The following is a 25,610-nucleotide window of genomic DNA, read 5'->3' as shown; positions in this document are numbered from 1 at the left end:
CTCGGCCTCACCCACAAGCTGTCTGCGGTCTGTGTCTTCCAGTCCCCCCTCTGCTCTGAGATGCGGGGGTGGAGATTAGAGATTTACCTGTCCCTTCCCCAACTGGGGAAGGAATTCCAAATACACATAGTAAGAGCCCCCGGAACCTAGAACACGGGGAGAAATTCTAGGACTCTCCTCGGGCCACAGAACCTGGTGGGCGTCTCCTGGAGACAGGTGGACGTTTGGTCTCAGCAGCCATGCCCAAAGCCAGGAAGGATGTTGTGCGCCCCTCGGGGGCAGAGGAGTCGAGCATGATGCGGATGGTGGTCCGAAGTGTGGGGGGCTTCAGCCTGGGCTTGTCCTTGGCCACGGCCTACGGGCTCCTGGAGCTGCTGGTGGAAGGGCGCAGCCCCTGGGGCTGCCTGGTGGGCACTCTGTCTTTAGCTGCCTTCCTCTGCCTGGGCATGGGATTCTCTCGTAAGGTCCGAGTCACTGTCCTCCTGCTGCTGCCTCAGGCCTTCTCCAGTGAGTGTGGCACCCATTGGGAGGGGCAGGTCATGGGACAAAGACTGAGGCAGGTGGGATCTTGGAGGGGAGGGAAGGAGAGAAATACTCTGAAGGCTTCTGTAAAGGACTTGGATGTGCTGCCATGTGCAAGGCTGGGGTCCTGATTCTGATGGAGCTACCCCCCCCCCCCTCCAGAGCAGAGCCAGACACTGCTGTTGGTGGCTTCCTTTGGGTTGGTGCTGCAAGGACCTTGTGCCAACACTCTGCGCAACTTCACCCGAGCCAGTGAGGCCGTGGCCTGTGGGGCAGAGCTGGCCCTGAACCAGACTGTGAAGTTGCTGCAGCGAGCTAAGCAGCCCCTTGTCAGTAAGGCCCGCGGCTTCATTCCTCTCTGCTGTTACTGGGCCCCAACCCTGAGGTGCCCAGTTAGCCCCCCCTCAACTGTGCTCTCTGGCCAGCCCACTGCCAGATTAGCTACCTCCCAGACCCAAGCATCCAGGCTTCTCACCTCCCAGTGGCCCCCTCTCCACTCCCTACCCCAGGGACAACGGTAAGAATGAGCCCTTAGAGGAAGAGACTTCACATGCCCCCGCCCCCTGCCTCTCAGGTGCCTTGAACAAGATTAAAGCCATCGCCCAGAAGGCCAAAGAGGTGGCTGACAGGGTGCGCAGGTTCTTTCGGTCAATCATGAATGGAGTGAAGCATATAGGTCAGCACATTAGCATGTTTATTTTTTGGGGGGTGTGTGTGTCAAAATTCACTGTCTCCTTACCCTCACCCTTCTCCAGGACTTTTTGGGGCCTTCCTGGGTGCTGACTAGTCCCTAATGATACAGCACAGCCAGGCCCCTGACCACAGGCCTCTCCAGCTCTGGGTGCTATCCTGGTGTTCCCCAAGCCCCTGAAAAGACGTTGCAGGCCTTTGGCCCTGAGTACCAGCCGCATAGCTGTCCCCAGCCAGGGCCTTGCGCAACATATGGTTTTGGATCCTGCATATTGGAGATGTGTGCAACTCAGAGCTGGGCAACCCTTACTCGAAGTGTGCACGGGTCTTCGAAGATGCCCAGGGCAGGTGCATGAAGGTCTTACCGAGAATCTCTTACCTGTGTTACACGCTCGTGCCCTTCAAGCTGGTGCTCTGTGGACTTGGCAGTGGTGAGAGAGCCAGGGGTTCACAGGCAGGATTGGGGGCCTGGAAAATGTAGGGCTCAGTTAGGAGGGTGGGCCCAGAGAACCAACAGAGAGTGATGAATACAGGGCCAATAAGGATGCTAGCCCAGAGTGGGGTGGAGGGAAGAGAGTGAGAAACCAATGTGGGAGGGTGAGGTAATGGGGAGAAGCCAAAAGGCTTTGAGTCAAAGATTTTGAGGCCAGTAGGAAAAACAAAAGGTCAAGGGGACCCTGTGCGAACAAGGTCCCTGGAGGTAGGAGAGGCAGGTCGCATCTCTCTGCCCTCCTGACACTTAGTCTCTGGCTCTCAGTGCTCCAGCTGTTCTGCATCATCCCCAAGTACGTCCAACCCTTCTTGAGCAAGACCATAGGCACCCGTGAGTGACCCCTCCAATCCCTGTCACGTGATGTTCCTGGGAGGTCTCCCTCCTGCATCCTGGTGTGGCCATTGCCAGCCTGGGAGTGCTCCCAGTCCATGGGTGAGAATGCAAGGTCAGGAGAGGACCTCAGTAGGTTACCTGGAGCAATAGCTGTGCTGCACAGATTAGGAAACTGAGGTCCAACAAAGGGGAGGCGCCTCATCAAAGCTTGACTGGAGAGCAGGAGTCTGGGCCCCTGGGCAGGTTGTTGTGGAGACCTAATGCTGGTGCTGAGCACACAGTGCAATGGCACAGCTCGCGGAGGCTCTGTCCCTTCCTCAATCCACCCACTGTAGGTCTAAACACTGAGGGTTCCTGGCTGGTCTGTGAGCTGTATGGCTCCTGGGCTGTGCCAGGTCCCTCCCTCAGGTGAGGCTGTTTCCTCTTAACTGTCCTTGCTCACATCTCCTATGATCCACGGGTGCCAGCTGTGAAGAAGTTGATTAACCGGGTGCGTCAAGAGTTTGAGTTCAACGTGACAGCCACCCACTACTACTCTGTGGATCTCAATGCCTCTCGGAGCCTGTCCCAGGTCTCTCTGGACCTCTACGAAGCTGTCAGCATGAAGCTGTACCGTGCCCGAGAGACCCTGGCTCTGACGGGCTACACCACGCCTCTGATGCTTGTGTTTCTCTACCTCCAGTGAGGAGCTCAGTGGGGTGGGCAGGGAGCCAGGGCTGCTGGGCCTAGGTAATCCCCACGGCATTCCGGGGGGCTGGAGTTTCCGGGCGGGGTGATGGAGAGGTTGGTGCCCTGTGGGGTCTGGTCAGGGTGCTGAGGAGCCTCACGTGTGCTCCTCCAGAGCCCTGTTTTACCGGTACTGTTACCTGAACTGGGACCGCTATGACAATGTCTACATCACCAGCCGATTCCTGCGCATGGAGGCTGTCCGCGCCAAGGCGGGACTGCCCACGGTGCTGCCACTCAGTGCCCATGAGGCCAGGCTCTATATCCGGCCTGGTGAGGGCCTTGAGGACCAGGAGACAGGGTCCCTGAGAAAGGCCAGGTCTTCCCCCAACCCCACTACCCTGACCTTAAACCCCATGCACAGGCTGGGCTTGGGGAAGGGCCAGAGTGAGGAGAAACAACCCAGAGCTTAAGGCAATTTCAGGCTCAGGGGAGACACCGCTCTGTCCTTTGTGAGCCCTCAGTGTGAAAGGGAAAGTAGGGCCCCTCATAGCATGCAGACAGAGAAGGGGCAGAAGCTGCTTCTAGGAGCACCTGGATGTCAGGACAGAGGGAAGGAGAGATGGGGAGTGGACATGGAACAAGGAAAGTGAGGCTGGGAAGGCTTTGGGGGTAGGCAGGAAGTGTGAATGTGGTAATATGGAGGAGATGCAGCTCATGGGGACTGTCTGTGAAGCAGGGGGTCAGGTATGGGGACCAGGGATGTCCCAGGAGGGAGGGTTCCTGGCAAGTGGAAATAGGCCACCAGGCCCAGGTGCATAATATAGGCCTCCACCTCTAGCTCTGGAGCCCCTGACCTTGAAGGGTGCTTCTCACTCTACCCAGGGGTCCTCACAGCTATCACACCTTCCAGATGAGCACACAGGCCCCAGCTTGACCAAGAGCAGGAGGTGTCTCCCGGGGAGAGATCCCTCCAGGGTCTGGAGTGTGCTGGGTGAAAGAACTGGGGAGCATCCTCCTGACCGATCCTCCCCTATCCAGGCTCCATCTTCCTGTCCCAGCGGGAGCTGATTATTTACATTGTGTCAATGGCCTACCTTATTCGGCACATCCTCCTTGTGCTGCTCCTGATCTTCCTGGACTATGCCGTCTTCTGGGTGCTGGACCTGGCCCGGCACCAGCTGCAGGGGGACGTGGTGGCCCGCAGTGAGCACCTGAACCTCCCCGCCCCAGAGCAGGCCCCTGGGCCTGCTCCTGTATCCTTGCTACCTTCCCCATCCTGGGGCTTTGCCTGAATGTCCATCCCACCCCATCACTGTTACTCCCCAACCTCTTCCAACTCTATCCTCTGCCTGGTAAGCCCTGTGTCCAGGTCCAGGTTACAAAATAGCAGAGCAGTTAAAATCACAAGTTCTAGAGTCAGACGGCCTGGGTTCAAATCCCAGCTCTGCTCTTTACCAGGTGGTGACCTTGGGCACATTGTTTAACTTCTCAGAGCTTCAGCTTCCCCATCAACAATGAGTTAATAATGGCAGCAACCTCTCTGGGTCACTCTAAGGAGTAAATGAGACCATGTGTGTTGACTGCCTGGCAGACCATTGACTGAGTGTGCCAAAAACCATGGAATACAAAGAACCTAATCCTGTGTACCAGACAACCGACAAAGAAAGTAACCCCCCCCCCCCCAAACAATCAATAAAGCACTTAGTCCGTGCCTGCTACATAGCCAGTGCTTACTTAGCAAATGCTTTAAATCAAATGCTTCTGGGCAGTAGTGGAGGAGGGGATGGACTCACTGACCATTAAGGTCATCTCAGATCTGGTGGCCTGGGCAGGCAGACGAGGCACCAGTGCCAGCCAGCTCTGCACCCTGGAGCCAGTTCCAGGTGCCACGTGCATCGAAGGCCGCTGGCTGAGGGCATCGGGCCATCCTTAAGACCTGCGCTGCTCCACTCTCTGCCCTCTAGAAGGTGTGGCCTTTCCTTATGGTAGATCCGACAGCTGCCACAGTGTACTCACCCAGTGTCTCTGTGCCAGGCCCTGTGTCAGTATCCATAACTGTGGAAGGCAGTGGCTATACTGGGTCGATTTATCGTGACCTGGTGTCAGCATTTGATGCCCTGCACCAAGGCAACATCACGGTCTTGTCACAGCGCTGTCTCCTGCAACCCTCGGAGCCCAACACCACCAGTTACATAGTCATTGGTAACAACCACACCCCCGAGGGCACTGGGGAAATAGACCCCACTCAGGGCATGAGGGGTGCAGACTGCTGAGGGTGCATGTGGCTGGTACTCGCACTCACTGGCAGTGGTTACTGTGCCTGCTGTGCCCCCAGGCATCATGTACGGCCTATGCCTCTTCATCAGCCTGTTTGGAAACCATATCAGTCGGCTGCGGCGGGTCATCTGTGCTTCCTACTATCCATTCCGAGAGCAGGTGAGCGGCCCAGTCCCGGTCCCCCTTCCCAGGGGGCTAAACTCGTGACTACCTTAGTTTGGGGGAGCTTTGAGTCTTTCAGCAGCCCCAGCCCTCTCTCCTCTGGTTGAACCCCAAAGCAAACTACCTAGACTGAAAGTCTCTAGATGCCCGATTGGCTGGGAGAAATAGGGCCTCTTGGGGAGGGGGCCGTGTTGGCATGTTGAGGTGTGAGTGGAAACTCACTATTTGCTCATTGGTTTACGAATCATTTACCGAGCATGTACTGTATGCCAGTCCGTGTGCTGCCCTAGAGGATACCAAGGCGAACCAGACACAGTCTGGAGCCCACAGTCTCCAGGCAGGCCAGGCAGGCTCTTAACAAGACATTACAAGTAAACAAGTGTTTTTATTAAGGAATGAATAAAGTGATATGGAAACCCAGAGGAGGGAATGAGTAGCTGCCTAGGGGAGCCTGGAAGGCTTTCCAGAGGAAGGGGCTTTTGAGCCAAGCCTAGAGGGACTCATAGGAGTTGGACAGAAGGCAAAGGTAGGGAGTGGGGATGGGTGCAGAGGACATGCCAGGCAAGTGAAACAGGATAAAGGGGACCCCATCCCTGATCTGCCCTCCACCAGGAGAGGATCTCCTACCTCTACAATGTACTTCTGAGCCGCCGAGTCAGCATGTTGGCTGCCCTGCACCGAACAGTGAGGCGACGGGCAGCTGACCAGGGCCACCTGAGCATCCTCCAGGTGCTGACCAGGCGGTGAGCCCACTGTCCCTCCTTATAGGGGTGGGGCAAGAGGAGATAATAAAAAACCAGAAGTCAGAATGGATTACTGTGCTTCCTGAGTGTCCAGAGGTTTGGCTCAAGAGGATGCCCACTGCATGCCATTCTTGCACCCAGAGGGAGACCTGGGAATGAGCATTCTTAGAGGTGGGGAGTAAAGGGAGGAGAACAGGAAACAGAGAGGTTGTTGCTACAGTCAGAGGGATGGAGGTTAGAGGGATGAAGGCCTACTTTTGGTTTGGAGGGTGGTACTGGAGAGATGGACGGTTAGGCTGGCTGGGCTGGCCTGCTTAGGGTCTGGGACCCCTCTCCTCAGGTGCTTCTGTCTGGCTCCATTTATCAACCACGTCGGGCAGCACCAGACCTATTGCATGGGCTGTGGACAGCTCCAGGTCGAGGGGGTCACGGAGAATTTTGTGTCCTGCAGTACCCCAACCTGCCGAGGTGAGATTCTGAGGCAGTGTGCCTCTCCTTGCTGGGACTCACTACATTTACATATGACAACCAACTGTGGCCTTTCATTTAGGGACTTCACCTTTTGTATCCCTCCCTTCATTACTATGCGTGTCCTCATTTACATAGAACCCTCAGGTAGCTCACTCTCTCCACGTTTGCCTTAAATCTCCCATGTTTGAGCAGAATTTATATGCAAGTGGCATTGCAGCAACTCCCTAGTGTGGGTCACTTGAGAAGGATACCCCCAGTGGTGGGGTAGGGGAGGAAGCCAGGGAGCACAGTGGGTGGGTGGGTAAAGTCAGGTTTACCTCCCCCCCTGGCCCCTCCAGGTCTCTTCTGCCCCACCTGTTTCCGCCTCCTGGACAACACCTGCTCCGTGTGTGCATCTCCCCTCTCCTACCAGGGAGAACTGGAACTGGAGTTGTGAGTCTCCAGCGAGATGGGGTGGCTGGAGTTTGTGGGGGCAGTGGGAGCAGCCACCCCTTTCCCAGGATCTCTCTGGCCTACTGAGATGGGAGGCTTCTCTAGGGACTCCAGTGACGAGGAAGGCCCCCGGCTGTGGCTGGCAGCAGCTCGAAGAAAAGACCCTGGGCAGGAGAGGTTACTGAGGCAACGGCTCCAAGAAGCGCTGGGCAGAACCTTCTTATCAGAGTCCAGCTCTGAGTTCAGGTGAGCAGAAAGCTGGAGTTGGGGCCTGGGAGGCCTAAGCATGTTCTGTCACATTTCCAAAGGGCTTCTTGGGTGCCTGGCCCTCTGCTAGAGCTGGAGACAGAGATTAAAAGAGGGGAGGAGTAGAGGTTTGCTGAGGGCTTGCTCTGTGCCAGCACCCCTTCCCTGGAGGAGCCCACTGAATGGGGGGAGAATGAATCTGTTAATAGATAAGTAACAACGGTGTGGACAGTGCCCCATTCAAGGAGTGAAGCAGGCTCTGGGCAGTACAGAGGGCAGCCAGTTTGGAATGGGAACATTAATGAAGGCTTCAGTGAAGAGCTGAAGAAGGAGGTGGCATTGGGGCAACCTGGTGGTTTGCCAGGCTGAAGAGTGGAGGGCAGCTTTCCAGGGCGGGGGGCCTGTGTGAGTCTGGAGAATGTGACCCTTAGGAGGAGAGAGCCTAAGGGAGGGTGAGTGTGTCTGGGTGGAAACCTCAGAGAATGTTGGGAGATGAGGTTGGAAGTCAAGACAGGGAGAGTTGGGAGAAGGCAAGACTTGCCATCTGAAGATTCTTGGTCAGAAAGTGACATGTTCATAATTTGTCTTTTAGTACAATAAGCTAAGGCGGCAGAGAGGACGCTGCCTTAGTTCAGGAGAGGTCAGTGGTGGGCTCAGGATTGAGGTGCTGAGAGAAACTGGGGGTTTATGCTTGGGGCGGGGCAGGTGCTAGGCAAGAGGAGGGATAGGCCTGGGGAAAGAGGAATAATACAGTTTGGGACCTTTGAGGTACCTATAGGAAATCCAAGTGGAGAGGACCAGGGAACTTTGGAAAAGGGCAGGGCTGAGGGCCACAGGTGTATTTGGGGGGTTGTTGACTTAGAGGCTGTAAGGAGGATGACCTAGATCATCCTGGCAGAGGCACGGCAGGAGAGGAGAAGGGGACAGGGACAGAACCCTGAGGGGCTCGATCACAAGCCAAGGAGAACCAAGCACATCAAATGCTGTGAGAGGATCCCATAGGGTGAGGGCTGAAGACTGGCCATTGCATTTGGTGGCTGAGAGATCACTGGAGTGGCTGGTGGGAACATTTTTCATGGCACCAGGAAGACCTGAACCAGATCACAATGGAATGAGGGGTGACTGGTATAGAAGACTCAGAAACAGAAACAGGGTTCGAGGCCCCGCATCATTGTTGCAAGAAGTTTGAGAATTCCTTTTCTTTTTTTAAAAAATATGTCTTTATTGATTTCAGAGAGAGGAAGGGAGAGAGAGAGAGAGAAACATCAATGATGAGAGTCGTCATTGATCAGCTGCCTCCTGCACACCCCTGACTGGGGATCGAGCCTGCAACCTGGGCATGTGCCCTGACGGGGAATCGAACCTCAATCTCCTGGATCCTAGGTCAGTGCTCAACTGCTGAGCCACGCCTGGCTGGGCATCATTGGTTGATTCTTCTATGTGCCCTGACCAGGGATTGAACCCACAATCTTGGCGTATCCAGATGACGCTCTAACCACCTGAGCTACCTGGTCAGGGTGGTTATGATTTTTTCCAGCAAATGTGGTCATGAGCAGGATTCAAGGATTGAAGGCTATTTCTGGGCGGGTCAGGGGAAGGACAAGATGGGGAGAGAAGTGAGGTGTCTTTAGTAAGTGTCTGAGATGACTGGCCTTGGGGAAGAGGAGGGCCTGAGACCACAGGTGGAAGTCCAGGGTCTATGTCAGGATGTGTTAGAGCAGGGACAGTGGCCAGGAGGGACAGAGAGGATGAGCCACAGCTAGGGAAGAAATCTGGGATAATTCCAGTGGATGGTCAAAGTTGAGGGGGGATGCCTGAGTGGCAACAGAGGTGAAGGTCATTAGGGCAAGGAGGTCAAGCATTGAAAGTCCAGAGTTGGATGAGTTCTCCAATGAGGAGGTTGCTGGGCCACACAAGCAGCCAGTGTGAGGCAGCACCCTGGAAAGGTGTGGCAGGGGATCTGGGAGGCCTGGGGAGGCAGCCAAGCCCTAGTGGTGTGGCTGCCATGGTAGCCAGGGGTTTTGCAAAATGCCATTGGCCAGTGGGGTTTGAGAGACAAGCAGCCTCCATTTGAGAGGAATGTCCAGTGGGCACAGTCTATGTGAAGGGGGCTGGGAGTAGTGTTGAGAGGAGAGGTTGAAGGGAAGAGAAGCTTTATTTCTAGAGTCTTCAGAGGGCTCCGGGGAACTTAAAAGCTGAGTCACCAGAGGGGGCAGCTTGAGCCTTGAGCAGGTATTATCACAAAGTCATTACAGGTTCTGTCCTCACTAGACATGTGACCTTGGGCAAGTCATTGCCCGCTGATCTTTCAGCATCAGCCTGAAATCAGATGTCTACAGCCATGGGCTGGTGTGCCTGGGGGCCTGTGAGTGCAGCAGGGGCTGGTGCATAACAGGAGGCAAATCTGAACAGATGGGACAGGGGTAGGAATGTACCTGTGAGAAGAGAATGTTGGTGACCAACTGGGCCACCCCCTTCCTTGCCTCACTAGTGACCTGGATGAGAAGGGACCTTGACAGAGGAAGCAGAGGCCATAGCCCCCACCTGAGGCCCCATCTGTCAGCATTCCCAAGCCCTCTCAGCCCCAATGACCACCCCAGTAGTCCTCTGTCCCCAAAGTAGCCACTCCCCGGCTTTGGAACTCCAAGCCCTGTCTCTCATCTCCCTTTCCTCCTGATCCCTCCCACCTACCCCAAAATAAAGGAAGCAAAGGTGGACAGTGTGAATCTTAAATTATTATTATTTCTTCCTGTCGCTTACACCAGAGGTGGGGGGGAAGGGAAGGGGAAGGGGGAGGGAACAGGAGGGGGGGTTGCCTCCCCCCCTAAGGCACTGAGTGGAGAAGCCGCAAGGAGGGAGGGGGGAGGCCACATTGTCCTCACTCCCTGGGGATAGGCCCCAGGTCTCCCCAACCTTGGGCTCCCCTATCACCTGAAATGCTAAGATGAGGCCCAGGGCAACCCGACCTCCCCCTACCCCAATATATTACATCATCACTTTTTAAATAGATACAGGGACTGGTCCCACTACCCCCTCCCTGTGACCCCCCCCACTACTGGGGGTACCTGGGCAGCTGTGCAAATGGGCATGGGGGTGCATGGGAGGGAGAGCACCGGGCCCGTGAACCTGCCCCTTTTAAGGAGGGGGAGGGGCCGCCAGGCCAGGGGGGTGGTTTAATAGTGCAAGGCAGAGCCCAGGCCGCAATGGGGGTCCAGCACCCAGCGAAGAAGGGGAGGGGGAGATACCCCCACCCCCAGCAGAATTGGGTAGTTAAAAATCTGGAACTAGAGTTCAACAAGACCAACAGAAGAGGCTATGTACAGAAGAGGGCAGATTCGATCTTAGAATAGCGAAGGGATTGCTCTCCCCAACCCAAAGGGAGCCTGGCTGGCAAGGTTCTGGGAAAAGGATCCCTTTCCCATAACTCCCCAGCCCGCTGTCCCAGTGGCCCTGCCTCAGTACGGGGACCTGCTCGCCAGCGGGGCGGGCGAAGTGACGAAGGCGAAGCGGCCGCCGGGGGCGCTCGCCCGCGGGGGCATGGCCGCCAGATGGCGCCGGCTCGCCCGCCCTCGCGCTCCCCCAACCCTCACCCGGCCCACACCCAGCGCCGCGCCAGCCCGGGGGCGGCGTGAGTCAGGGGCGGCAGCGGCTCGCACCTGGGCGGGGAGGAGGAGGGGAGAAGAGGGTAGGGACACAGCCCGGCCCGCCCTGCCCTCTGGCCCCGGGGAGGGAGCGGCGGGAACAAGACATTCCCTGCCCGGGGACGCGGGAGGGGAGGGGAGGGCTGGGGAGGAGAACTGCGGAGCAGCACCCCTAGCTGGGCGGGGCCCCTCCCGCTGCCCCCAGGGGCAGGCGAGCCAATCAGGCCACCCCGCCCCCTTCTTCTCCAGGACCCCATGACTCAGCGCTGGGAGCAGGGCGGAGGGGGACTGGGATGGCTCCTTCCTTACAGGCCCAGTCCCCTTCTTCCCCCGTCATTCAAGATTCTACCTTGCTTTCCCCCACCTACCCTTCTTTTGCCGCCCTCCTTTGCACTGCCAGGAAAAGGGAACAGAAACCAGGAAGGAGGGGTCTAGGAAGGGAGGGGCAGTCCTTCACCCCCTTACAGAGCCAAAGCCCCAAGGGGCATGGGGGCAGGGTAAGGCTTTGGTCCCAAGCCCCCCACCCCCTAGAAACCCGCATAGCCGAAGAGGGACCCCACAAATCAGAAATACATTATTGCTTCTACTCCCCAGGCACAGCTGGGGACAGGGACCCCACCTTTACAATAGAGCTGTAAATATATACATAATATCATATGGATCACTCCTTGGGAGATCACCCCAATCTGGGGAGCCTTTGCCCCCAAACCTTCTCAGCTTGGAACTGGAATGAGGGCTCTGGGGAGAAGGGGCTGATTTCTGAAGCCAGGGAGGCTCAGCGCTCTGACCCCAGCTCTGTCTGTCCCGCAGGCTCCCACTGCTTGGCATGGGTGGCCCCGCTTTGTGCTGCTCCAGCCTGGCCACTCATCCCTCTTTAAGAGGACTCCATGGCACCTTCGGCCTGAGGAGTGGTGGGTGCCCCCTCCTCCTCATCGTCATCAGGGGGCCCCGGAGTGGAGACTGGGGGCCCAGTGGGGGCTGACTGCTCCCAGAATCGAGCCAGAGAGAGGCGGAAGGTGTCCAAGTGGCCATTGGAGAGGTCGAGGCCAGCGGGGGACGGGGTGGTGGCAGAGGGTGGTGGGTAGTGGGGTGGTGCATCGTCCTTGCGGCGCCGTCGGGTGCGCACCTCCAGGCAGTTCTGGCCCTTGAGGTGGCGCTGCAGGTGGTCCTCCTTGGCGAAAGCCTTGTGGCACAGGTGGCACTCATAGGGCCGGTCCCCTGTGTGCAGGTGCATGTGGTTCTTGAGGTCGTAGCTGTGCAGGAAGCGGGCTGGGCAGTGCGGGCATGAGTAGGGGCGCTCTCCAGTGTGCTTCCGCATGTGGATCTTCAGCTTGTCATTCCTGGCATAGGCAGGGGTGAGGGGCAAAGGGGATGTTCAGGATGGGGTCTTTGGCTCATCCTGGCCAGATTCCCAGGCCTTGTCCCACTCCCATCCTTCACCATTTTTATTGCTCCAGAATACCTTTGCTGTCTTGTCCTCAGCTTAGCTGGGCCCAGCCACCACCCATTCTATCTCTAGCATAGCCTTCTTGGACACCAAATCTTTCATGCCTCAGATCCATCCCCCTTAACTTCCTTTCTCCTGGTCTTCCTATCCTGATCTCCCTCTCACCCTGGTAACTCCTACCCCACCAGACCCTCCAGGATCACCCCCTCCCTACCTCAGGTCTCATAACTCCTTTCTCCCTCCCCCATGACATGGCCCCTGCTGAGCCTTTTCCCCACTGGTGCTCACCGGGTAAAGCGGACACCGCAGACCTCACAGGCAAAGGGCTTCTCTCCCGTATGGGTCCTCATGTGGCGTGGCAGTTTGCCTGCCCCATGGATGATCTTGTGGCAGACGGGGCACTCCTGGGGCATCTGGGAGCGGCGTTTGCGCACCAGTTTGTCTTGGCCGTCTAGGCCTGGTGCCAGGGCATCCTGGTGCAGGGAACTTAGGTAGGCCATTAGGTCAGGATCGATGGCATCCTCATCTGAGCCCAGCTCCTCTGGGGACAGCGGAGGCCCACCGACCTGTGCCAGCCTGTAGGCCTGGGGGTATGCCAGATCCTCCTCTTCTTCCTCACCTTCATAGGGCTCATAGCTCACGGGCCCCTCAGGGGGTGAGGCAGTCCCCATGGGAGGACTGTAACTGTCTCCCAGCCCACTGCCCCCACTGCTGCCCACTCTGCCTACCACCTCCTCCTCCTCGTAGGTCAAAGGATGGGTGGGAACTGCAGGCACCTCAGGTACTAGGTGGTTTGCCCGGGCGCCCTTGGTCTGCAGGAAAGCTTTTCGGGGCTTGCGGCTACGGCGAGCAACAGGCCGAGGTGGTGGTGGTGGTGGTGGTGGCAGAGGCACCTGTGGAGGGCTGTCTTCACCATTGGGAACTCCTGAGGCTGTGGCAGTGGCAAAGGCCTCCAAGTACTGGCGGGCTCGCTCACAGTCATCCTCGTCAGGGCTAGGGGCTTCTAGTCCGCTGCCCTGCAAAATCTCCATGCAGGCGGCGATGACACAGGGGATCTCCAGCAGCTGGGCGGCCTGGAGCACAGCCGGCATGTTGGCGCTGCTGGTGGTCAGTGTGGCTGTATAGGCAAACTCGAGCAGGGCACCCAGAGCTTCTGGCCCCACAAAGTCCAGCTCACACACACCAGCCCCTGCTCCCCCAACGGCTGTCCCACCGCCCCCGGCCCCCATGACCGCGCCACCGCCCTCAGTGAAGAGCTTCTTGAAGTAGTGGCTGCAGGCGGCCAGCACGGCCCGGTGGGTACGGTATTCAAGCCCCTGCGTCCGGATGGTGAGATCGCATAGGTGGCCCAGCTGGCGCTGCTCGTTGAGGCAGCTCAGGAGCTCACTGCTGTGGTCCGGGAATGGAATCCCAATGAGGTCGTCCTCAGGGCTCCCCATCTTCTCCTGCAGGGTCAAGTAGACGGGCAGGTTAAGAGTACTCAGCCCTGCAAGGGGATCCTGGGAAGGAGTACCAACATTGGCCAAGGCTTATTGACGGGTACTACATGCCAGATACTCTTGTAAGCACTTTTCACTCCTTTACTCTTCCACAACCCTCTGAAGTAACAATTATCCATTTCACAGACAAGGAACCTGAGGCACAGACAGGGGAAGTGACTTTCCAAGTTAAGCAAGATGAGGTTCGAACACAGACATAGGACCCAGAGTCCGTGTTCCTCACCACTGTTCAGCCTCTGTGAGAGCAGGCGCCCTGACTTTCTGGCCCTTGCCTGGAGACCCATCTGCTTCACCTGCCCCATTCCCCATCCCTTGGAAGAAGCACTGGAGTGGGAGAGAGGATGCCTGGGTCCTGATTCAGGCTTCATGAAGAGCTGGCTGAAGGACTCTGGGTGGCTATGGCAGCTGGCCTCAGTCATCTGAAAAGTGGGGTAACAGTCTGTGATGGAACCTCCTAATAGCCCAGAGAGAGGCCAATGAGATTTCAGATTCACATTGGACCAAGGTCTGCTGGAGGCACATCAGGTGTTTTAACTGAAGTTCTCTCTCAAAACTTTAGGGCCTAAAGCATTGGTGCACTGTAAAACACTATGCAAACAGGAGAGGCAGCTTCCCAGCACCCTCCTCCTCCTCCTGCCCCTCCCTGTCCACTAAAAATGCATCTCCCCTTCTATATCTCCTCTTCTAGAGGCCAAAAGGGAAACACAGCTCCCAGCATCCCGTGCTCCCCCCCACATCCTTCCCTCCCCCATGGGGCCAAGGAGCAGCAGTGCTTTGCTGGGGTGTCGCTGGCTGGCTCGGGTGCTTCCTGCCCCGCACAGATAAGCATCATCCCCGCCCCTCCCCCACTGCCAATAGGCCAAGTTCCAGTCCCACCCCTCTCCACCTCTGCTACCACCACCACCACCACCTCTCCCTCCCATTCCTGGCCAGTCAGGAGAACCTCCCCCCATCTAGAGGGCCATCTTCCAACCCTAGGCCTTCCCCCACAAGGCATGGCCACAGAAGGCATAGAACTAGCTGCCAGCAATCCCAAGGCTGGTAGAGGTAGGGGAACAGGTAGTGGAGTGAGTCTGGCCTGGAAGTGTGGAGATCTTTTTCAGGTCCTGGCTCTGCTACTAGCTTGCTGAATGAGCTTGGGCAAGTCCTTTCTCTCTGTGCTTTAATCTCCTTAGCTGTACAAGGAGGGGTGGGAGTGGAAGCCCTAAGGGCTCAGCTCTTTAGCCCTGACATTTGGTGGGTCTGGAGCAACTGAAGAGAGAGTTGGGGCCTAGAAAGAGCTGGGCTCTGGAGTCAGTCAGGCTTGAGTTTGAATCCTCACTCCCTGCTGATTAGCTCTGTGACCTTAAACAAGTGATTTAATCTCTGAACCTCCTTCCTCATCTATAATATGGAATAATTCCACCTGACTGCTAGGATGGTGACTAGGTTAAATGAGACCAAGTGTGGCACAGTGCCTGACACACACTAGGGGCTCAATAAATGTTCTGGCCTTGGGAGGGAGAAGCAAGGACTTGCCTGAGGGCAGATTCCACTGTACAGATGGCCTCTGCTGAGAAAACTACTTCGAGACACGTCTCTCTCCCTCTCTCAAATCACCCCCAGGGAGTCAGGCTACTACCGGCTACACGACCTTGGACAAGTCACTTCCTTTCCCAAGGAGGCCTGTTTCCTCAGCTGTAATATTAAAGACTGACCTAGATGATTTTTAGGACAAGTCCCACTCATATTTTGTTAGTGTTTTCTATGCCACTTCCAATAGCTGCTCAGCCCTGGCCATTGAGGGGGAAAGGTATTTGGGGGGGAGGATGATAGAGTCAAGGGCCACACACATTTCCTCTTTAGAACATAAGAACTGCATTGTCTGTGCCTGCCTCCCTGCCTGACACCTTCATGGCAATGCCAAAACTCCTGCACAGAAGCCTTGAGTGAGTAGCATCCACGTGTCTACCTTGGCTTATAAGCCACACCTAAGTAGCCTTAGGATAGTCCACCCATTCCCATTCTAAGTCCCCAAATCACTTCTCTCCCCGGGGGCAAAGCAGTGTGGGAGCTCTCCCAGTTCTCCTTGGTTCTCCTGTCTGTACAAGTGGCAAATGGCTCCAAGACTCAGGAACAAACAAAAACCCAGTGGGCAGCAGCACTAGTGGCCACTTAAGCAGTAGTGGGCACCCTCCTGGGCCCAAGCAGATCCTGTCCTTCCAGAGGGGGATGGGTGGGGTTGTCCTCACCATCCATTGGCCAGGAGCTGGACACCCACAGGCACGTGGCTCATCCCATCCCTCTCCCTCCTTCCCTCCACACCCCACCCATTCCTGCTGTTAAGCCTGCCTCCTTTCTCCCACCCCAGGGCCAGTCTCCATGGCAGCTTGGTATTGCAGGGGCACTGATTGGCTCACCCTGCTGTCAGGTCAGAAGCTCAGGCTGGTACACTACACAACTCACACTGGGCTTGGGCAAGGGTGGGTATTTAACCCCTTAGGTCCAACTCCAATGTCCATGGCCACCAGGTAGCAATGAAAGAGGGGAGAGGCAAAGGACACAAGACACACGTGGGAAGGGCAGGTATTCATATGGTTCTCTAGCTTCTGGGAAACTCCCCCAGCCCTTACCCAGGGCTCTGACACCCATGCCAACTTAGGTGCCACCTGGAAATATGCTGGTGCCAACCAGGCCAAGGGGGCACTCCTAGCCCCATCATCTGGGAGGGGTGGGTGGGGCGGAGGCCTCCCCCTTCTTTCTGCCAGGGTGGAGCTCTGGTGCCAGGATGCCCACCCCACCTTGGGCACCCTTCCCACCTCTGCGTCCCAGAGGGCCCAGCCCCCTGACGCCCCAGGAGGGCGGCCCATCCCCACCCAGCCTGGCATGCCCCCTCTTGCTAAGACCTTGTGGGCATGGGCGTGTGGTGGTTGGGGGGGCAGCTGTGCCAGGGAACCAGGCGAGGTCTGTTTGGTCTGTTTGCCTGGTAGGGGGAAGAACTGGGGGCCCCGCCCCATCACTCCCCCCTTTCCTGCCACCCCCCCAGGCTCCCCTCACTGTCAGGCCTGCTAGACCGGCCAAGCCAGTGGGCAGCTCTCTTGAAACTGGGCCCTGAGTCAAACCTGCCCCATCGTTGATGGGGGGAAGACTTTGGGATGAGAAAGGTGGGAGCCCCTATCACCTACCCCTCAGTGCCCAAGGGCACTTGCCAGGTGTGTCCACCACCAAGAACTGAAAGGTAGAGAGCAGTGAAAACGAAAAAGGTTTAGAAAGGAAAAAGAGGCCAGAACTCTTTCCAGGTCTGACCTCAGCCAGTGTCCAGTGCTGGGATGGGGGCACCAGGGCCAACACTGCTGGCTCAAGCCAGCTGAAGAGCAGGGATACGAGGCCCTGAACAGGGCAGCTGAGTAAAGCCGGCCCCCCTTCCCCACACCCTGGGGATTAGGGGAGTGAGGCTTAGTGTGGGGGGCAGCAGGCGGAACCAGGATTAGCGGCGGAGAAAATAGATACGGGCCTGAGACACAGGCCCACAGAGCCCCCCTCCCCAGGCTCCAAGGCTCCCACCTCTAGACTCTGCCAGGGAGCCTGAGAGGAGCCTGGTCAAGCTGCTCCAGGTACAGCAGCTTGGGGTGAGGGAGGATGAGGACCCGGCTGTGACATCCTCCTGTCGGGGTGATGGAGAGACCTAGGGCTCCTCCCGATGCCTTGGCGCCTTGGCCAGCCACCCTCCCCCTTACTTCTGTCTCCTTGCTATCCCTCAACTCCCACCCAGACTCCAGCCTCAGGTCCTCTTCCTGTTTTTTTTGGAGCTAAGTTTGCACGAAGCCAAGGGCTTTGGCCTGTGGCTGGACCAGGGGCTTGGGGAAATAGGACAGCCAGTCCAAAGTCCGCAGGGACCCAGGAATCCCAGTTTCCCCGGTTTCTCCCACCCCTTCCCAGGGCCTCTGGGGCCTAGGGGTTGAAGCCATCTGGATGGCCTAGTTGGGAAGGCAGGGTGAGGGGCTGAGGTGAATGCCCTGGTGGGTTGGAAGGACTTCGCAGGGAAGGCACTTTGCCCAGGGATGCCCAAGGCATTCATGGAGCCCTTCTTTTGCCACCCTAGCCCCTCCAAAGCTAGTGCATGACTTCCCCATCCCCCATATGCTGCTTCCCCCCTCCTAACCTCACCACCCCCAGCACTTACACTTCCTGGGGGCCTAGGCGGGGAAGAGAGACCGCAAGCCACGAAGGGGGAAGGAGGCAAGGGGAGCTGGCTGCTTCCCAGTGCTGTGGGGGTTAAGCTTCTCCTCCCTCAAAATCCCCAATTCCTGGTGCTTCAACTCCTGATGTGAGGGACACTTCAGTGCTCCCCCACATATTCTTTTCCATGACACCAACCCTACCCCTAGCTGCTCGCCCGCATCAGGGTACTACGAGGGAGATAAAAGATGGCGGAGGAAGGAATGGGGGCATCTCCCTCTTCCCCAGCCTTCCCCACTTTACCTTGGGGGACCCCTGCCCATCAGCCACTCTCTGCTCTCGGTCCCTTTCCTTGGCTTCCTCTTCTGTCCCCTTAGTGCCTTCTCCGACCTTGTCCTCTCTCCGCCACTCATCCTCTACTTTCCTCTGGCCCTTGCCGGGCTCCTACCTCCTCTCCCACATCTGTGTCCCGAGGCCTCCTAGAACCCATCTCTGCCTCTCCTTTTCCCTTCCAGTTTTCTCTTTCAGGTCCCACTTTCTCTATTTCGCCCTACTCCAAGGACCTCTTCTCTTCTCCCTAGGCAGGCTCAGTGCGGAGAGGGGAGGAGGAATTAAATCAGGAGTCTCGCTTGCCCTCCAAGGCCTGGTCTTGCCATGGGATGGCCACTTTAGGGTACTTATGGCTCCTTTCTGGATGAAGCACAGGACCAAAATTTGGGGGCCAGTTATGGAGGATAGGTGGGGGGGTACAATGAAAGCGGATGTGGGGGTGAGGTGGGGAGGACAACCTAGGCTTCTCTGCCCGTCAGAGTTTCCAGCCCTGAAGCTGCTGGACTTTCCCCATAGGGTGCCCACCCTGAGCCAGGCAACTGTGCACTTGGACAGACCCTGGACATCAGGGTTCCCAGCAGGGTCCACCTGAGATTGCCAGCTCCCCTTAGGGCCTGAGGAGATGGCACAAGGTGCCAGGGTCTGCCCTGTGCCCACCCCCTCCCCCAAGCCTAGTGTCTCTGGCTGGGTAACTGAGCTGGCTGGTAATCGCACACCCGCCAAGCCGACAGCAGAAACCTGAGCCCCCCAGCCCCAGAGGACACCCCAGCTCGATCCCCGGAGCCCGGCTCTCTGCCAGCCTGTCCAACCTCCTGTCCTGGCCCAGTGCAGCAATCCCGGGGCTCCTATAGGCCCCTTCTTCTGCTCTGCTGTGCTCCTGGGTCCCCTAGACGCTGGAGATTCCCCAAGCTTCCCCATACTCAAGCTCCTCAGAACCTCAGCTCCCTAAACCCCCAGTGAAGTCTGGACACCCTCTTCCAAGCCTGTTTTTCAGTCCTTCTCTGACCCTTGTCCAATTCTAGGCCTCCATGCCTCCCCTAGGGCCTGATCTCCCAAGCCAGAGCGGGGCCTACTCACCTGAACGCTGAGGGGCCTTGCCGGCAACTCTTCTTGGCCCCTGGGGGGAGCAGGTTGGGAGGGGTGGGGGAGGGCCAGGCTGGGGGGTAGGTAGGGTGGCTGTTCCCCGCTCCAGCTCCCTCCTTCAAAAGGGCCGCCCACGACCTGGTCCAGCCCCTCCCCCCTACAGCCTTAACCCTCTGGGTGCTACCCCCCTCCCCCCAGCTTGGAGGGAGGGGTTACCAGAGGACTGGTAGCGTGGGAGAGGGCCTATAGTCTCTGCCTGTGGTGCCCGAAAGCCTAGAGTCTCTGCCTGCGGTGCCCAAAGTCCCAGCTGTACCCACCCCCGCCTGTCCTTAGTCCTAAAAGGGGAAAAAGGTGAGCAGGAGGAAAGGTAGGAGCTAGGACAGTCCAGGAGGACAGAGGTGAGGAGGAGCAATGGGAGAGGCTGCTGGAGGTGGGACCAGGAGAAGGAAGAAGGGAGGGGAGGGGACAGGAGGTGGCAGTGGCTAGAAGAGGGAGGAGGGGAACCCTGGACAGTCAGTGCCAGGGGTGACAGGTGCCCAGGTCCCAGTCCCTAGGGGCATGTCGTGTGACAGGGGACCACAAGGAGGCCCTCCAGACCCCAGTAGGGCCCTCAGCCCCCTTGGGAGCTGGCCGAATTCTCTCCACCCTATACTGGGCTGGGGCCCTTAGGGGCTGGGCAAGGCAGCACCCCGCCCTCCCCATGCCTCACCCCAAACCCACTCACATACCACAGTTCCTTGCTTGGGCGCCAGCCCCTGCCAACCAGGCCAGGGGGCAGCACTTGTGCCAGCCCCCAATGGCCAGGGGGATCAGGGGGAGAGAACTGGCCTGTGGGGGGTGGGCAGATGGGGGTAGCTGTGGGCACCGAAAGAGGAAGGAGCTGAGAGGGGGCATCTGCTGGGAAGGGCGCCTAGCCCCACCCCTTGCGCAAGCAAGCTGCTGCCACCCTGGCCGGTTGGGTGGGACCCGCCTGGGCCTGAGGGGCAACTCAGGAGGGCTCTGAGCCCAGAGATGGGTGGGCCACAAAGTCCCACTTAAACAACTCCAGAGGTCTCTTATTACTGGAATGAGGGGCACCCAAGTGTCCCCCACACACTAGGCCAGCCCAAGTCCTGCTGGGCTGGGGGGACCACAGAAATGCCCCCCAAAATATCCCTTCCCCTTTCCCCCCAACAGCTGCTGGCTCAATGCCGCTGGCCTGCTGCCCCTCACCAGCTCCCGTCCCGGTTGGCACCTACCCACCAGGATGCTGGCAGTCGTGCCCTCTCTCCCTCCTACCCCCCTGCTCCTAGTGCCCCATGCCAACTGTGGGCCTGGGGTGGGGGAGGGTCATCCCTGTGCCTTGGTGCCAGCCAGGCGGGCCCAGGCCCCTAAGTCCTACAGATAAGGCCCAAGACCCTGTTCTCAAGCAATCACCTCAAGAGGCAGCGCATGGGTCAGGGCCTGCATTGAAAGCCCAAGAAGCTACAGACAGCCTGATGAACAGTTATTGAAGGCTCCACTCCCCAAGGTGGGGGCCAGTGTCTCTCTCCTGACACCAGGCGCCAGCCTCCCAGCATTCCCCCTGCCCAAGCATTTGCTTGGGCACCAAAGTCCCTGCAATTCCTGAGAGCCTTAATGCCAGAAGCCTAAGAGTGAGTTGGGTGGGGCTGCTGTCTGCCCTTTGATCCCCATAAAGGAGGTAACCAGCCTAGAGGGCAGGGGACAGGGAGGGAGTCCATGGGGCCCCTCCATTTCACCCCTGCCAGGGGCAGCAGGGCAGGGTGTGGGCATCTCTTGGGTGGAGCCCTAAGGTGACAATGGGTTGTATGTCTCGGCAGGGGAGATGGATGTCAATCATGGTGCTACAGGGGAACAGGATGCTGAGAACCAGGTCGGGGGGGAATGCAGAGGGTACCCATGTTCTAATTCATCCCAATCCTGGCTTTTACTCCCATCCAGATACATTTCCAGATTTAACCAAATCAAGAGATTGAGGACTACAACTCCCAGTATGCACTACAATTGTTTTGCATGTACCTTGGGAGTTGTAGTTCCCTCGAGAAGCCCTGTGCTCTTTCTTCTCTTCCCCAGAGCCTTGCTGATGGGGTTGGGAGGGCAGAGCAGAGGACCTGGTCATGAATCTCCAAGGGGACTGTGTTTTAAAGATAAAAGGCTAGGAGGTCCATGGTGGGGGGAGAGAACCCCTGCTCCCAGGCAAAGGGGGAGGAAAGGAGGAAGGAAGGAAGAGAGGATGTCTGTTGAAAGGGGCATATGGGTGGGGAGGAGTGGGGGGGTGCAGTGGAAACAGGAAGGAAACCAAAGCCAGAGACATGAGGTCGAAAGCAAGGGCTTGGTGGAGCCCCACTCCGAGGCCTGGCAGGGACTGGGAAGGCATTTTCCCCTGCCATTCTGGTGGCCTGGGGAGGCAGAAGAGGAATTAGTAATGTCAAGTGATAGCAAATTGGTGTGTTTGTAGGGGGGTCACTGGCTAAGTTTACCTGTCACCAGCGCTTTTGTATTTGGGGCACCCTAATCCCTGGATCTGGCACAGGTATTTGCTGGCCGGGGAGCTATGAAGGCTGACTTGGTTCTGGGATAGTAGCAGGCAGAGGAAGAGGCTGGGGGAGATAAGGGACAGGCCTGAGGGGAGTTCCGTAGAGTGAGGTAGGTGTGGGGTCAGGTCCAGGTGTGAAGTCAAGGAATTGTGCTGGCAAACGAGGACGCTATCCTCCAGAGCCCATCCTCTAGGGCCAAGACCATGGCAGCTGGGAGGCTTCATGGAAGAGGGGACTGAGATGCCAAGGACACTAGCCTCCCATCCATCTCGGGCTATGGGACAGAATGAAGAGGGCAGCCCTCTCTGGTCTCCCTGTGGTATTTGCTAAGGGGAGCTTTCTCCTGTGCCAGGAAGCCTGTGAACATTAAAGGTGGGAACTCAGGGGCAGATAGCGGCTAAGTGCCTCTCCTTAGTGGGATATGAGGTCAGAAGCTCTGCTTTGAGACCACTTTGCTTGAGCTCCCCAAGGCTCTAGGACAGATGCTTACAGGCCCCAGCCAAGACTTGCCAAGACCTGGGTCAGCTGGGTAGGGGGTCTTTCTTGCCCTTCCGAAGCCCTTGATGGTGGACTACAGTAGTCCTAACCCCTTCCCCCCAGTCCCCCAGGCCCGCCTTGGCGCCTGGCCGCCTGTGTGTTGGCAGCACTGGGGGTGGGGGGGCGGCGAGGCAACTTCAAACTGTCCGGGCAAAACGTCAAGTTTACTCACGAGTTTACTCAGCAGAAGGAGGGGGAAGAGGCCAGGGCAGGCACACCCCATGCCAGGGTCCTATCTGTCCCCACCTTCCTCCCTCACCCTCCTCTTCAGCCCTAAGCCAAAACAGGCATAGGCCCCAAGGCCTGGTGGCAGAGCAGTCCTAACTCTCAGAAGGTCAGGGAACCAAGCATGCCAGAGGCAGGAAGCCCTGAAGCAGGCCCAGAGGCTTCTATCAGAGGGCAGTGCCCTGCTTGGAGTCGTCACTATCCATCTTGGGGCTTCAGCATTAGGCCAGAATTGGGTCTCTCAGACACCAAGAAAGAGGCAGTACCAGGCCAGGCCTCCTCTATCTGAGCAGTCCCCTAGGCAGTGACTTCTGACCCTAAATGCCCAGTCCTTGGCTGTGTCTCAGGCAGCATAATGCCATCGGGGTAGCCATAGAATCAGGGGCTGCTTCTTTCAGCCTTGGCTTGGAATGGGAGGCTAGCACCCTATATGACCTACTTCCTTTTCCTCCTCACCTGCTTTCATTCTCTGCTTCTCTGCCCCAGCCATCACTGTCCCCTCAGAGGCACTCTGTCCCCCATGCCCGCTGGGTCCCCCTCCCCCATCCTTCCCCAGGGTGCCAAGTGCAAGCACACAAAGGGCCTGATGGTGCATTGTTAGCCCAGCCCCCGCTGCCCGCCTCGCCCTCCTGGGGCAGGCACTAGGCCAAGGAGGAGTTGAGGGCCCTGGGTGCCAGGGGGCACCACAGGGAAGGGGGAAGAGGTCAGCACCTGTCTCCCAGACACTGGGGTGCTTATCAGCCAGACCCGAGGAGTGATGAGAGTGCCTCATTAGAGCAGGCCTCTCTCCTTGACACCTGAGCCTAGTGGGCACTGCCTTCTTTCTTCCCCAGAGCCCCTTTCCGGTGGCATTAACCCCTTCCTGACCCCTGTGCTAAGGCTGGGGGGTGTGGTACCCAAGGGAGGGGACAGTGTCTGGGGGTGCCAGCAGGCTCCATGGTGCTCACAGCAACCATGTAACAGAGGCACGCTGGGGGAGCTGGGTCCCGCGGGCCAGAGACAGGAGGCATTGACAGAGATTTCTTCTGGTTTCATCAGCTGCTCCAGAGGGAGCCCCCTGCCCTTCTCAGTCACCATAAGGAGGAACACTAACTACCACCCAAACTCAGTCACAAATATGTCTCTCTCCAGACCAGCACAACACTCCTTATGCCCATTCTCCATTCCCAACCTGATGCCCACTCCATGCCAGCTCTCCCAGCAGTGCCAGGCAGGTACAGGGGTGACCAAACCAGTTGGTGTGTGTGTGGGGGGGAGCAGGAGGCAACCCCATAATCCTCCAGGCCTCACACACATACATCCTGAGGGAACAGAGAGTTCCCATCCTGGTTTAACCCCTCACTGCCCAACCTGGCTCCCCCTGGCCCTGATAAACTGTCTCCCTCCTCCAGAAATAAGTTGGGGAAGGGGAAATAGCTGCGCTGACTCATTCCCATTCTCAGCTGCAGCCAAGGGTCTCTAAGGCATTAGGGTGGGGGTCAATTCAAGAACGCCCTCCACCTGGCCCGGAAGCCAGGACAGCCTGCTGGTCTCCCCCTCTCCCCAGCACCCACTTCCGGTGTCCCAAACTAGGTCAGCAGCGCTCGTTTCCTGTGGGTCAGCGCCTCTGCCCCTCCCCTGCTCCGGACCCAGGCTCCCCCCACCCCCAGGGCGCCCCGAGGTCTCACCACGTCTCAGCCGCCCTTTGATACGTGGGGGTTGTGCGGGGCGGGGGGCAGGGGACCCGCCCTCTCTCCAAACACCGGCAGGGCCGGGGCGCCCGGGCAGGCACGTGTCCGGGCACAACCCGCTGCCCACGCCGCCCCCCCACTCCCCCCCCCGCTCTGGCCGGGACACGTCGCTTGCTGACTTGGGGTGGGGTGGGAGGAGAGAAAGCTGGAAATGTAAAGCAGCGCCCCCCACCCCTGGCAGCCCTCTCCCAGAGGGGCTTACTGTAGGCTATACAACACAGTAGCGACCCCCACTCTGTGTAGGGGCAGGTGCGCCGGAGCCCGTGGGGGTGCGAGTGGTAGGTAGAACCCTTCCCAGTCACCCGCTCTTGCTCTTGGGTTCTAGGGGCAAGAGCTGGCTTTGAAAAGGTGGCGGCGGGACTGTAGCCTGAGGAAGGGAGTGGAATTGAGGGACGGCGGAGAGAGGGGTCGTTCTAAGTCGCTCGGAGGTTGTCGCTGAGCCCCACTACCGGAGACAGAGCGCGGCTCTGGAAGCGCAAGAAACCGAATAGTCTAGCTGGTAACTTTCCCCCGCCGCCGCTCCTCCTGCGCTCCCCCCACCCCGCATGCAACTGGCCTGGGTCCAACCCACAGCGCCAGGGGGCGCGGGGGGCGGGGAGCGCGTTGTCCTAGTTAGAGTCGGTCAGCGTTTCCATTCCCTCAACTCAGTCGGGTCGGGGGTCTACCCCTAAAGTCACGAAGGAGACTGGGGGAGCGCTCAGCGCCGCCTCGCCCTCTCGGCATCCCGGAGCCGCCAGTCTGTCTGATCCCTGAAGTGCAGAGAAAGTTTCTGGGGACCCTCCGCCCCGGGTTGGGAGCGGCCGTAGTTCCTTCTCTACCTTTCCTCCCAGTTAAAATCAATTCCAAAGAGCCGGGGTATTGGAAAGGCACTGGGAAGGGGAGTGGTGGGAATCTAGTCTGCATGCGTGTGCGTGTGTGGGGGGGTCCCACTTACAGGACAGACGAAGGACACTGCAGTAGTCTGGAGTCTGGGGGAACCCGAGCCGGGAGAGAAAAGTGGGGTACACTCACCTCTCCGCCGTTGGGACCGCTGGCTGGAGCTGCTGAGGCACAGTGTGTGGGGAGAAGCGTGTCCCCCGCCAGGCCCGGGGGCTTGGGGCCCTGCTCCGGTCCTGGTCAGAAGGCCGCGGTCAGTCGCTCGCCGCTCTCTGCTGGGGGGCTCCTCCTCCGCAGCCCTCCGCCTCCTCCTGCTGCCCGCCCCCCCCCCTCGGTCGCAGGAACCGTACATTCACCTGGCTCCCACCCGCCCCCCCTCAGGGCCCGCCTCACCTGTCCTGCTGTCTCACCTGTCCTCCAGCTTGCTTTCCCCCCATCCCTCCCCTCCCTCCCCCGCCCCCTGCCACCCCCCAAACTCCCCCCCCAACCCTTAGCAACACCCTCTGTCA

At 58.4% G+C, this 25,610-nt stretch overlaps 2 protein-coding genes across 2 annotated transcripts; one reads left to right on the top strand and one right to left on the bottom strand.

The window, feature by feature from the left end:
• Window positions 1-239: 239 nt before the first annotated feature.
• On the top strand, window positions 240-9,575 carry DCST2 (DC-STAMP domain containing 2). Its single transcript, XM_016221316.2, is given in 15 exon segments — window positions 240-507; window positions 685-855; window positions 1,097-1,198; window positions 1,446-1,643; window positions 1,970-2,035; window positions 2,506-2,719; window positions 2,880-3,037; window positions 3,746-3,910; window positions 4,742-4,909; window positions 5,043-5,143; window positions 5,759-5,889; window positions 6,230-6,357; window positions 6,699-6,792; window positions 6,898-7,038; window positions 9,530-9,575. Coding segments are annotated over 15 exon segments (2,151 nt in total).
• A 1,883-nt stretch (window positions 9,576-11,458) lies between these two features.
• On the bottom strand, window positions 11,459-25,364 carry ZBTB7B (zinc finger and BTB domain containing 7B). The gene is made up of 3 exons (XM_016221355.2): window positions 25,237-25,364; window positions 12,415-13,571; window positions 11,459-12,019 (listed from the first exon to the last, which is right to left on the bottom strand). The coding sequence occupies exons 2-3, from the start codon at window positions 13,563-13,565 to the stop codon at window positions 11,554-11,556; spliced, it is 1,617 nt and encodes a 538-aa protein (XP_016076841.1). The 5' UTR covers window positions 13,566-13,571; window positions 25,237-25,364; the 3' UTR covers window positions 11,459-11,553.
• Window positions 25,365-25,610: the final 246 nt, after the last annotated feature.

This window comes from Miniopterus natalensis, chromosome 19, assembly GCF_054644295.1.
Source record: "Miniopterus natalensis isolate mMinNat1 chromosome 19, mMinNat1.hap1, whole genome shotgun sequence".
In the NCBI taxonomy this organism is placed as follows: domain Eukaryota; kingdom Metazoa; phylum Chordata; class Mammalia; order Chiroptera; family Miniopteridae; genus Miniopterus; species Miniopterus natalensis.
This window is presented reverse-complemented; position numbering and strand designations above follow the sequence as displayed.